We start from the raw sequence: 13,241 nt of genomic DNA, 5'->3' as shown, positions 1-13,241 counted from the left end.
GGACGGAATTTCTCCTTTGCGTCAAGTACTGCAGATGCACAACCGCAATCATTAACAGCAGACATGTCCAGCACTTGGTGTAAGCTTATAACTACTCAGAGCACCGCTATCCTCCACTTGAATTTACTAAAGAAACACAGGACAAGTTGTGCCGGTACATTTAAGGGCTATAAGCTCACAGCAGAAGAACGTTGGGCCTCATGCTTCCTGGGTTCAATGCCAGGTTCCTAAAGAAGCCGTATGGTGTTGGCTGTTCTCCTTTTACTTACGCTTATCCTCTCCATGGCTCTCCCTGCATCATCCCTATGCTCTGCTCTCCACAAACACCATCAACGTCCTTGTTATCTCTACCTCCATTCCAATTCCTGTCCTGACCACTCTATTTCCCTGTCTCTTTTTAAACCCATCTACTCTGATCCTCCAGTTCCTACCCATCCTTACCTGCACATATCCCTTCAGTGCACTTTAACGCTTTTATTCATCACAAACGCCTTGTTTCCCTGCCTGGTTCCCGACTTCATAAGCATTGCCTCTCCCTCCTCACCTCCCAAGTGTTGACCAGCTGTTCTTTCTGCCCAGACTGCACAAACAATTACTCATGAAGCACAAAGTTTCAGGGAAAATCTCTCGGTTCCAGGTCTCAGCATCATAGCTGCCACTGCCAGGAAAAACCTGCCCCATGTGGAAACACGCTGGTTTCTCAACGGTGATAGCACATGAGCAGTTTAAGGATGCAATATTTCTAGACATCCAAAAGGTGTTAAAAACAAGATCATATTCCTTCCAACCAGCCACGGTTCAGAAAAAAAAAAAGTCTGCAGTGGTATTTCATTATTAATGCTAAATTGTATTCCTTTCTTTGAAAACAAGATGCAGTGATGTATCCCTTATCACAGACAGCACTACCAAGTACTTATTTCATAAGTTTATGTTATTTACTTCTGAGTAGTGACAAATGTATCACTTATGAGAGAACAAAAGTTACTTAAGGATGTTCTTTTGCCCACTTAAAATTATCTAAAAATCAATGTGAAAATAGAAAGCATGAATTTTGCAAACCCATAAAGCAAAAAGTGTAGTTACAGTCTTCAGGACCAGATGAAGTACTAACATAATATACTAAATCTAGAAGAAATTCATTTGTAGAAAAAATTTTGGTTGGGGAGTGGGTGTAGGAAACGAACCACAACCTGGTCTATATATCACAGCATAATTTGATAACACAGTACTAGGCCTGCAATATCAACATCCCAATGTTCATGAATTGTGTGTCTCTAACCCAGTAAATTTAGAAATAACTTTTAAAAGTTACTGTGCAATTAATTAAGAAAATAATATTTTAAACACAGCTCTAATATTTTTCTGTTCATTCTGGCAAATTCTTTGAAAGGAAAGTTGATTCTTGTGGCTTTGGCCTGTGCTCTTTTCCACAAATTTACAGGTTTTCTTCACCAGGTTTCAGAGTCAGCTTTCACTGAAACTGCCCCTTGGTTGTCCCCAGCACCCACATCTGGTGGGTACAGCGGTGCTGAGCGGCATCTGACACACTTACTGCTCCTGCCATTTTCAGACTATTTAGCTGCCAAACTCTAATAAGTCTCTATTGCACCTGTAAAACAGATTTGTTTTTAAAGGCTTGTAATGCAACCACATTTACAGCATTTCAATTAAAACCCAATAAACTTCTGCTAAAAGGCGATACCTATCTCTCTCTTTCCATTCTCCACAGGTATAATCACGCAAAAATTTGAGTCAATACTCTATTGCTTCTACAGGTGGACAGAAACTTTTCTAAAATACTTTTTTTTAAACATAACAGTTGGGTCATTAACAGCAATTTACTAAGACATTCAACCTGAAATAAATTCTCATAATGGAAAAGTTTAGTGCCAGTGCAAAATCTGGCAAAAGTATATAAAATTGCATCATGGGTTGACTCAATGGGAAGCATCAAGCCAAGCAATCACACTACAGGCAGTTCTACAAGCTCCGCAGATTATACAGTATTACAATAATCATGTAGCAGAGGAAACTTGAATCTATTAAATCAGTTTAGGAACTTAACTACACGAGGATGCATATTGCAGACTTTAAAGCTGCCAGAAACAAACCCAAAGGGCAGCAATAGGCTTCATGCTCCAACAAAAAGTATCAAAACTGATGTTTGTATTCCCAGCTGGAGAAGAACGGCACAGTTCCAGTTATAAAAGCAGGTACATGCTTAACTTATTAAAGCTTACCCAAAATGTGTTTGCAAACAGCAAATGGTGATTTTGATTTTCTAAATGATAAGAATATGTGCTCGGCATGTTGGCGTTGTTCATTATTGACCATGGAAGGTGGTGCCTGAAAGAGAAAAAAAAAAGCTATTTGAGTATTAAACCCCCACCCCAATTGTAAATACATATGAGCAATGTCATGAACTCAAATATTTGCCTTGTTAAATATCAAAACGAAGTATTTCTTGGTAAAACTGCCTGCTCTTTCTCAGTCACGGTCTCTTCTTATATACTGCTGTGTACTTATGTTTTGTCACATAACTGTGAATAATTCAAAGTATTGTCTTCCTAATGACGTTTCTGAAGAAAGATAAAAGCCAGATCTACATTCAACCCAATCCTTTTTCTACTCAAACCAAAAATACCATTGCACACCATACTCACCATCACAGAAACAAAGTACTATTTTTTTCTTTAGTTCTACACTTGTTTAAAAATATTGATTTGTACAATAAATTCACGGGATTACAAATCATGACTATGGATAAGTTCTAAAATAAAGTATTGGTAGTAACATACTACCCTCTAGTGTTTCACATTGAAGTTGATCTCTTAAAGACTGAGTGAGGGCTTGAATTTGAGAGAGGGGTCAGCTTGTTTGGGGATGGCAGCGGTTCCCCCAGCTGCCTACACTCATCCTCTTGCAGACCCATCCCTTACAGCAAGGGCACCTTGCTCAGGTAGCACCCGCTGCCAAAAGGCAGCTCCATTGGTGGCTTCTACCTGAAAATCACCTATAGGTAAAGCACAAAACTAAGTAGTAACCTGGATCGCTGCGAGATGCGATATCGTTGACAGAGCACAGACCAGACCTGCCACCTGTATTGTAGCCTCACCTCACTGAGCAACCCCAAGATCACCTCCGCCGTCCCACAGGGTAAAAACAACCCTGTAGAAAACATCGGCTGTTCACAACACCATTCTGATCTCCGCTTCTGCCATTAATATTCTCCAGTTTCTGCTATTTGGGATTTATCTGAACAAGCACACATTACAAAATACTCTTAGAGGGGATTGATACCACAAGGCAGCATAAGTTGAACTGACGGGCCTTTGAGAAAGCAACGTGCACGTGTAGAAAGATTGAATACAAACTGCAGAGCTGGGTCAAGGTGACAGAGGAGGTTACTGAACTGCAGCTGAACTTCCAAATTCAACTCCTGTCCCTGGCAATCAAAGGAGAATGTATGTGCCACGTATCTTTTGGTTTTGATTTGTACCTGCTGCTTCAGGAATAAAAGCACAAAGACCTTAAAGGTTTTTAAGTTAAGACAAATAGTTTCCAGTAAATAAAACATAACAAATCTGTTTTAATTCTTTCACCCTTGACAAAACATAGGCAATAGAAAATTCAAATACGAGCTAATAACACCACAGATTAAAACTGCTGGTCCTCAATCATTTCTTCAATAATCTGGCTAACGGAAGCATGGGATTCTGTGATTCTGTGATTCTGTGAAAGCAGATTGCTGATCCTCAGATCAAAGGGTCCTAATAAACAGCTCTGCTCCTTCTTACACAGCAAATTTCTGACTCTCACAACTTTTCCAGTGCAGATATTATAAATGCTTTGGGAAGGGAGCAAAAGAAGTGGACGAAGAAGGCTGCAAAAAAGCCTCGTGGATGCAGAATAAATGGTCTGTCCTTTCACAGACCTGCTCTGCTACAGCCAATTCGGGGCAGACCCTCCCTGGACAGCGATTTGAGCATATACAGGACAGCTCAACCTACCAGCTCTGGGGACAAAGGAGGGTTTGTCCGTGCCCAGTTGTGGGTTGGCGGCAGATGGCGCTGGGCTGTGCACACACACGTGGCAGCGTGCCTTCAGCGTGAGTCCATCTTCCATGTGCTCGGAGCAGCACCTCGGGCTCCAGGGCAGCAGGCTACACGCAGACCCACGCACTGCAAAGCTTCTGGATATTTGGGGCATTACACGCTGCTGAACAACTGACACAGAAATAAGGTCCATGGTGGTACCCACAGGATCACAGAATGGTTGGGGTTGGAAGGGGCCTCCGGAGATCATCTAGTCCAACCCACCTGCTAAAGCAGGTTCACCAGAGCAGATCGCACAGGAATGTGTCCAGGCGGGTTTTGAATGTCTCCAGAGAAGGAGACTCCACAGCCTCTCTGTGCAGCCTGTTCCAGGGCTCTGGCACCCTCAAAGTAAAGAAGTTTCTCCTCATATTCAGACGGAACCTCCTGTGCTTCAGTCTGTGCCCATTGCCCCCCACCCTATTGTTGGGCACCACTGAAAAGAATCTGGTCCATCCTCTTGACACCCACCCTTGAGATATTTATAAACATTGATGAGATCCCCTCTCAGCCTTCTCTTCTCCAGGCTGAACGGACCCAGCTCTCTCAGTCTCTCCTCATAAGAAAGGTGCTCTAGGCCCCTAATCACCCAAACCCTTCCAGGACACTGAGCTTCAGCGAACTCCCAACGCAAAAACCACAAACTTCTAATAACTTTTTAAGCAAATTTAAACCTGTAAAGAAGCTGCCTCACTGAATTGGGGCACGTGACACTTCTGTCATTAAAAACTCTTCTGCTGTTCCCAGCCACTCCGCTTTCTGCAGTCTGAAGGACAGTAGCTCTCCGTGTGGGCTCTAACTGCAACGGAGCCAGCTGTACTGAATGCCAGAAGAATATTTGGAGCAGGTTATCAAAAACGCAGGAATGACCTATACAGCCACAGCCCAACGTGCACTTCAGTCAGTCCTACTGCAAACAAACCAGAACAAGCAAACAAAAAAAGCTGTCCCCACTTTTTTTCCCCCACATTGTATGGGCAAGCATTTGTGCAAATGCACAGAGAACCAGATTGAGGAAGTGATCACCAAAAAGCATCCCACCAAAGGCAGGTTGTTTTACACCTGGACCAGTCCCACAACCTGGTTCACCACACGCCTGCACAGGAGTTTATGCCAGCACAGCACAGGATGTAATGGCTGGTGACAGGCTGCTTTTGTCAGCACCAGTCACCATTTGAGGCACATTTTATCTACGGCCTCTGGTACTGTGCAATGCCATGGGAATACTCTCAAGTCGCAAGTAACACGCAGATTTGGTCCATTAAGTTTTGTGAGAACTAAGAACAAAATTTCTTAAGTCAAGTGTCTTATTTTAATAACTCTCTGCTACCAAAAAGAGAGGTCCCACTCCTTTCTTGCTCTCACTTGCATCGTCTTGTCATCTCCTTGCATTATCCCTTCTATCAACTAGCCCACAAAAAAAAAATAAAGTGGAGAGGCAGCAAAGGTAATAAACACCCTTTTGTTACTTCAGTAAATACCAAGAAGTCAGACAAGTGCCAGAGCCAGCCCAAGGATGGGGAGAAAAGGAGTGGAGTGACATTGCCTTTCCCGCAGTGCTGACCTTGCAGCTCACAGCTCCGCAGTCTCGTGAACCATCACTAACTGCAGCCAGGTTAGAAACAATCCTTTGGGTATAAGTGACAAAGGATAACACCTTGCAAGTCTGAGGTCATTTATACTCACATTCCTAGAGCAAGAAGAGCAAATCAAGGCTACCTGATTTTGAACCTATTTTGCACTAGCAAAGCATATTTGAGTTTGAAAACAGGTATGATCTCTACGTGACATTGTTCTGTAATGTTTAAGGGCACTTCCAGAGACATTAGTAGCAAATTATGGCACCACTAAAAAAGAAGAGAAACTTCAGGTTTTATGGGAAATACCCCCTTAATGCTTACAATAACTAGAAAAGAGACCTTTATCTTTACATTATTTTAACTCTTCTACTTTTCTGAAGTCTGATTATGGAAGACCTTTGACACCCTGGAAAGGCATATGGCACATCATATTCCTCTACGGATTTTAAAAATCACAATAATTTTTACGCATTTAGACTCTCAAAACTGTCCAGAACAGACCTGTGCAACAAATAAGCCTTGAACTGTGCTATCAGGCCACCAGAGGGAGCTTAAAGCTCAGAGTCTGCTGTCTTCACTGCATGCAAACAGCAGTTATCCCTACAATGAAAGCACTATATTTTGAAGCGCAGCTAATTTAAGGCTTCAAAGGAAAGCCCAGAATACACATATCCTGTGCACAAATTTCAAATTACAAGAACACTGGCTTAGGGGAGCCCGAGGTCCTTGAAGACAGTGTGCAGCATCCCCTCAGCACATCAGGGTTAGAAATGTACCCCAAGTGCCCATCGCGCTTGGAAGAACCCCCAAAGTACCCACACGTCCACTGTTTTCTTTCTAATTGTCTCCTTCAAACTCTGTCATCCAGATTACAGGGAATTAAAAATCAGTGTGATAATGATCAGAATCTCTTGGCATGCTGAAACGATTTCCAGCTACACTGCCTTCTATACTGCCTGACGTTACCACCAACACCCACCTGCTCTCTCGTTTGTCTTATAAGAAACCTATAAAAAGTTCTGAAGGACAAAGATCATTTTTCTGCTTTTAGCACAGCAAGATACTGCCCTGTAAGAAGAGAGTTCCTAGATAACACAAATTATAAATAAAATTACATCCTTTCAGCTACCCAGGCTGTCTAGACACAGAACAGAAACAGCAACAGCAGTACCTACCAACCAGATCCAGCAGGACTATTGGCCAAATACTGGAACATTTCCCAGAGAGGTGGCAGATGCCCCATCCCTGGAGACATTCAAGGCCAGGCTGGACAGGGCTCTGAGCAACCTGATTTAGTTGAAGATGCCCCTGCTCATGGCAGGGGGGTTGGACTGGATGAGCTTTGAAGGTCCCCTCCAACCCAAACTGTTCTATGATTCTATGACTGACTCAAATGGCCATTATTCATGCAAGGGAAAGAGAAACTGTCAAAAGACTAGAAACACTCTGGCAGACTAGCACTAATACTTTCAGGACCACTAAACTTAACTGAAAGCCTGGACAACTAATAAGAAAGTAACGCGACTCCTTCCTCCCTTTCATTTTAACCAGTTTATAAAACAAACAAACAAAACAACAAACCATAGTTTGTTCTACTTCATTATGTCCTGCTATCACTAGTCTGAACAAAACAAACAAAAAAATAAGAGAGAAAAATTAAGGTAAAGTATTTGATGACAAAATTGTAACAAAGCAAACAAGCATATTAGAAGATCCAAATCCTGCACGTGCTTACAAAAATCCCATATTTTCTCTGTGTGGTTGTGAAAAACCTTCACTGTGTTTTTGTCTGTTCAAGGAAAAAACATGGGAAACTCAAGGTCTTTGCTTCCCTTCTCACTCTTCTTCTTGGAAGAACACAGACAATTGTGATGATTCTCCTCAAGCCATTGACAGTAAATCAGCCAGCGAGGAAAAAGATAATATTTTTGAAAAGAGCAAAAACATTAAACTTCAGGAGAAAATAGTCTGTGAAATCAAGTGTAGAAAACTCCTTTACAACCCCCAGGCAAAAAGATAATTTGGAAAAAAAGAAGAAAAAATGAGATGGAGATCGAGGTTCTCCGTATTATGGTAAATGCAGGACTGAGTTCTCAGCAGTCAGCATCTTTCTAATATTTGGGATACAAGCAGACAGATGCAGTTTGAAGGAATGTGTTGGCACAGATCAGCCAAACAGAAAAGCTGTCCAAGTCATAGGTAAAAACACATTTTTCTGGTGTAGTGTAAGCATGCTCCAACTTTCTTTATGAAGATTGAATGCACGGGGAACGACTATAGCTCCTCCTGTACGTAAAGATCAGTTCTACCAAGAGTGAGTCCCTCAGCCTCCATCTCAAATGCCAGCAAAAGTTTCAAAAGTTGGTCAGTGAACTTCAATGGTAGGAAGAGAGAGGGATTAGGCTGTTATATCCTTGATCAGATTCTTAATGGTTTCCTTTCACAGACACACAAATCGCCCTACATTTGATTTTTTCACCTTTTGTACATTAAAACAAACACCACAATAAGATCAGCCCACTCTCAGAAGATAATCTATCTCAGCTTGCATGGGTATTACTGCAATGAGACAATTATTTTGGAAGGACAGAACTATTGTATAAAATTAATCCCGAGTCAAGTTTTGCCTTTCTTGACTATTAGACCAGATACTTTGCAAAAACCCAAACATAACTTCCATGCAATTATCTTTTCTTTCCAGTGGGGAACCTCATAAAAAGACGACTTTCCATCAGAAATAAAAGTTGCTCCTCACTGAGTTCAAGGTCAGCGCACCCACTTTAAATCCTCCTTCTGCCCCTTCTTACCACTAGGAGAATGTTGCGAGAAGCTGCATCACAGGAAGCTGCATCGCCCCCCTCCCTACCAACAAAACCAGAGGTGCACCAACGTTGTTCCTATGTACCTCTGGCAACCTTAGTACAAGCAATCCATTGATCTGAAAAAATGCAGAAATCACAAACACAACAAATTAACAATATTAAACCCTCCGAACAGCACAAGTTCCTCAACAGCCACAAGAGCACTGGTAGGTTTTTAACCAGCTTTCCCATTCTTACTGCCTGCAACCATTGTTTTGTACCATGGGAAGATAAAGAAAAGCACCTGATACAGAAGCACCCTTTAATTCCCTAAGTTTATATATTGCCACTTTTTTCCTTTCCAAAATAACCCATCTTTGTTTCTTCTTCTTATAACACAGATTTCTCATCTCTAACTCTGATACCTGCTCCTCCCTTGATGGTACACCATCTACTTAAATGGCATCCCATTATTCACTGATGCTACAAGAGAGGACAGCACAACTGGGAACAATTAGAAAGGCTAAAAAATTGACATACATTACTGTAGGCGGAAACTGATTATCGCGAGCAGATATTACAAATAATTTAAAATATTAATTCATAGTGACACTCAGAACAGGAAAGAAGTAGATATGAGAAAGGGTTAGACCAGCTGTCGTTTGGAAAATACACACATGACTAAGAAACATCTGGTGAAGGTATATGTAATAAAAATAAGGGGGCTAGAGGGGTTGTTTTAAATAGAAGGTAGTTAGATGCAGACAGAGGATCTGAAGCTACACATATGTATTCAGAACTACATGCTTAGTACACACATTTCCTATCTCAGTAACATACCATTAAAAAACTATACATAATTATGACTTGTCAGGATGGGGAGCGCCCAGCAACGAAGGTAAGAGAGACATGAGAAAGGTGGTAAACAGGTTGCAAATATCAGATGCTCTTGTGATAAGACTAAAGTTGAAGTCACTGTTTATTTTCCAGTAACAGTCTGAAGTAGTAACACCACATCCACATTTGAAGTGGTGTCTGTTTTCTTAGATCCTTCCCCTTATTTCTGAAAAGACTTTTTGCTTTAAAAAAAAAAAAAAAAAATCAAATCCCACCCCTCACAAGTGATTCTCCTCAGGCAGTTCCATGTTGATCATCATAGGCATACAAAATACAACATTTTTTATCATATTTTAGAAGTGACATTATTTTCTTAATGATTTTAGATGCCAGAGAATATTACTTATTGGTCACTTGTGGACAGTGACCACCTTAAAATTAACAACTTCTAATATTCAAGTGACAATATTATTTTTGAAAATCAATAATGGAATAGTTTTTAAAGTATTATTTAGTTACCAAGTTTGCACCATTATCTCTGCATCGTACTTTTGCTAAGAAAAGTCCTGCCCGTGATAGTGTATAATAAAGGATGAGAGGTATGGCATTCATTCCTTGGAGACAGAAAAGTTTGTTAGAGACACATTCTGATTTTTCAGACTTTTGCTATGGCAAGACAGCACTGAATACAACCAAATTCAGCATTTTTCTGTGATTACACTGGGGGAAATCTTCAAATTAGCATGTCACAAAGAACAGTCACGCACTCCTTCAGATTTTGCTGCTTAAGAGAACAGAGATAGTGCAGCAAAGTGTTTTAAGCTGACACCCACAGTGTTCCCACCTACAAAAATGGTCCCCTATGAACAGTACAGCCTAAACACTAGTAGGATTATGGAAAGGCAAACATACCTACTAAGACAACTTTCTTGGGTTTAAAAAAAAGTTCAAATTGCTTGTACCTGCTGCTACTAAAGCCAAGAAGGAACTTTCTTGCCGAAGGCAATGTTCATGTCTCCAAGTAAAGTACATTACAAATTCAACAAGGATAGAACCTTCATAAAATTCACCACAAACTCTCAAACTGAGCTTCCCCAAATATGTAGGGGGATCTGGCCTTCCCTGTAGTCAAGAGATAAAATAAAACTGATCCTGAACTCCGGTCTGTGGGCCATTATGGGCTCATGAAAAAACCAATTAAACACATTAGCTGTTCTTCAGAACGGCATCTAGACTCCGTGCCGGAGAGAGCCTGGACGCTCAACAGACAGGAGAATAAGAAACTGAATCTCTATCCATATACAAGGATAAGCAAAAGCCACCACAGACAGCAATGGCACTGGTGGGTCTGGACCTTGCTGACAGCCGCCATCAGGCGAGACACGCTCAGAGAAGCGAGGAACAAAAGCAGCCCAGATGGCTCCCCAGCATCTCCCAGCAGGCAGGAAGGCAGGCAACAGTCAGGCATATGCAAAGGAGAGATCACGAGGGAACTTGAGAAGCACGTGCAGGGGAATACCATGTGATGGTGATAACCCAGCTGAGGAGTATGGGCAAAAATAGATGGAGAAAGAGACAAAAAACCAAACCAAAACAAAAAAACCACCACACACACCAAAAAACAACACAATGGCAAGCAGTAATTTTTAACTCACGCAAATACTGCATTCAGGACACCTAAATATATTACTCTGTGTAAGCAATTGTTATAGCTGCAACATACCTACATAATCAAAAGTCATGAAATCTGAACTTGCTGTGCTCTTCTACCAAGATGCTCAAACCCCCCTGAAAACCAGATTTCTATTTCTTAAATAACAAAAATTACATTAAAAGAATTACTCCCCAGCACAGTTCTGCTCTACAGGTGAGTTATAAAAGATTCACAATCTCAAAATAAGCAGATTCCAAGTTTAACTCCAGCAAAGTCACATAAAGCAACAGGCCCCAAGACTGTATGACCCTGACTTCAGCGGAGTCAAAGCCACAACAAGCTTCCAGCCTGGTTTTATCAGTAACACTTTTCAAGTGTTTTAAATAAGCTTTTTCCTACAGCATACCACAGCACATTCAGTAAGTGCCACTTGCCTTATTAAAAATGGCTAATCAGAGAGATCAAACACGGGGGCCAGACACAGAGAACCAGATGAGCAGCCACACTTTTGGTGTCGGCTGCTCACCCCACGCCCTGGCAGACGCCGATATCTGCCACAGGGGTGTCTGACCCGCTCGTGCAGCAGATGCCACCGGCCAGCAGTGGAGGCTACACGAGGATGCTCAGCCCCACAGCGTTCGGCAACAGCTCCTCAAGGGATCAGACGTTCCTGCCTCGGGCACCAGACGGTATCAGGAGCAGCCTCTGCTGCCCAGTTCAGATCTGTCACTGCATGACTGCCACAGCCTTTGAGCGAGAGCTGAGTTGCTGCAGAAAACCTAGCTAGCACAATAAACAACTTCAGCTGTGTTCTAATTGCTTCCTTCGCACTTGCTTTTTGGAATAATCATTTAAATGACAGCAGTAACTCATCTCCCAACTTAAAAGACACCCAAGATCATGTTTGAATAGGTAGGAAAGATGCAGTAGATGGCTTCCGATCAGACTTGTAAAAGAGATGGCATGGTGGAAATTTAAGACTTTCTGAACAAGAACTTCGTTTGATTTAAAAAAAAAAAAAAAAAACTTTCTCAAAAGTGATTATAATTTGAATTATTTAAACCCCAGAGTGCCCAGTATTTTTCAGTATATATTTGGAACAAATGCGTGACTGCTGGAGGAATTACCTCCTACACACCTACTCATGTCTTGCTTTCATGAAGAAGCTTAACAATAAGGAAAAAAGGATTTTTTTTTTTGGTCTTTGTATCAGTTTTTGCTTTGTATTTTGGAGCTGAAGTACTTTATTAAGTTTATTCAAATAAAACAGGGGATATATTGTGGTTTGTGATAAGATGTATTCTCAGTTTTGACATGGTCTTATATAGCATAATATATATACACATTAATTGACTAGAGAGCCAAAGTAAATCATTACCATCAATATCAAACTCTTTTCTGAGATAAGACTTCATCTCTGAAATAAGCAAAAAAAACCCTACCAAGATTTTACCTCTCTACTAACAACTTGACCCTCAAAGACAGTCAACTACAGGTTCTGCACTGAAATTACCATTCATTTACCTGCACAATACACTTCTGCAGACTGGTTACCACGAGTCATGTATCTGATGAACTGCCCTCACTGTACGAGGACACAGCTTCCACTGCTCACATCTGCTTCTCAGCATCAAAACAAGTACCCGTGACCTGCTGCCTGAAGAAGAGCGGGTAGGACTTGACAGGGAAAAGGGAGGAGGGTGGTGTGGAATCTTTGAGGAAGCAGGACCAGAGAGGAGCAAGAGAAAAGAACAGGACGTTGAAGGCACAGCCCTCAATCAGCTGTGGTAGGACACTGACAAACAGATGTCTGTAGCTGGTCTGTGTATTTATGTGAGCTATTTGTTCACTATCAGCTCTGACTGTTATCAGTCTCCTTGCAGGATTCATTCAGGACTTTCTCTTTTCTGACAACCATGTACATTGCTCAACGAGAAAATCCACAGATCCGACTAAACTAACAAGTACATTGACTCATGCCAACCCTCTGGAAGCATTAGGGGAACAGGATCAGCCCAGACTCCATCCATCCTATGGATGATTGCTCCAGCAGAATTTGGAAAAATGACTGAATTCTGCATGGGAAATTCTGCACATCCCAAGAGTAAAAAGTTTAAACTTTTCAGTGCCGGACCCAACTCACAGAGCCTCATGGAAAGGAATCACAGTAGTAGCACATACAATTATCACAGACCTTACAGACACTACAGTCAAGATCTGGTTTTCTTTTTAAATCTTAATGCCTGCTTTATAATCTCTGGGTCAAGAAAGTGTT

The 13,241-nt window shown here is 41.5% G+C and overlaps 1 protein-coding gene across 2 annotated transcripts in view; it reads right to left on the bottom strand.

Moving 5' to 3' along the window:
• Positions 1-13,241, bottom strand: part of XPO4 (exportin 4) — an 82,476-nt gene that overhangs the window by 57,612 nt on the left and 11,623 nt on the right. For both annotated transcript variants that reach the window (XM_065631586.1, XM_065631595.1), the window contains exon 2: positions 2,241-2,346. In XM_065631586.1, coding sequence (XP_065487658.1) covers positions 2,241-2,346 — 106 coding nt within the window. The remainder of the gene's footprint in view (positions 1-2,240; positions 2,347-13,241) is intronic.

Source organism: Caloenas nicobarica, chromosome 1 (assembly GCF_036013445.1).
Source record: "Caloenas nicobarica isolate bCalNic1 chromosome 1, bCalNic1.hap1, whole genome shotgun sequence".
Lineage (NCBI taxonomy): Eukaryota > Metazoa > Chordata > Aves > Columbiformes > Columbidae > Caloenas > Caloenas nicobarica.
The sequence above is the reverse complement of the archived record's forward strand: the minus strand, read 5'-3'. Positions and strand labels throughout refer to the sequence as shown.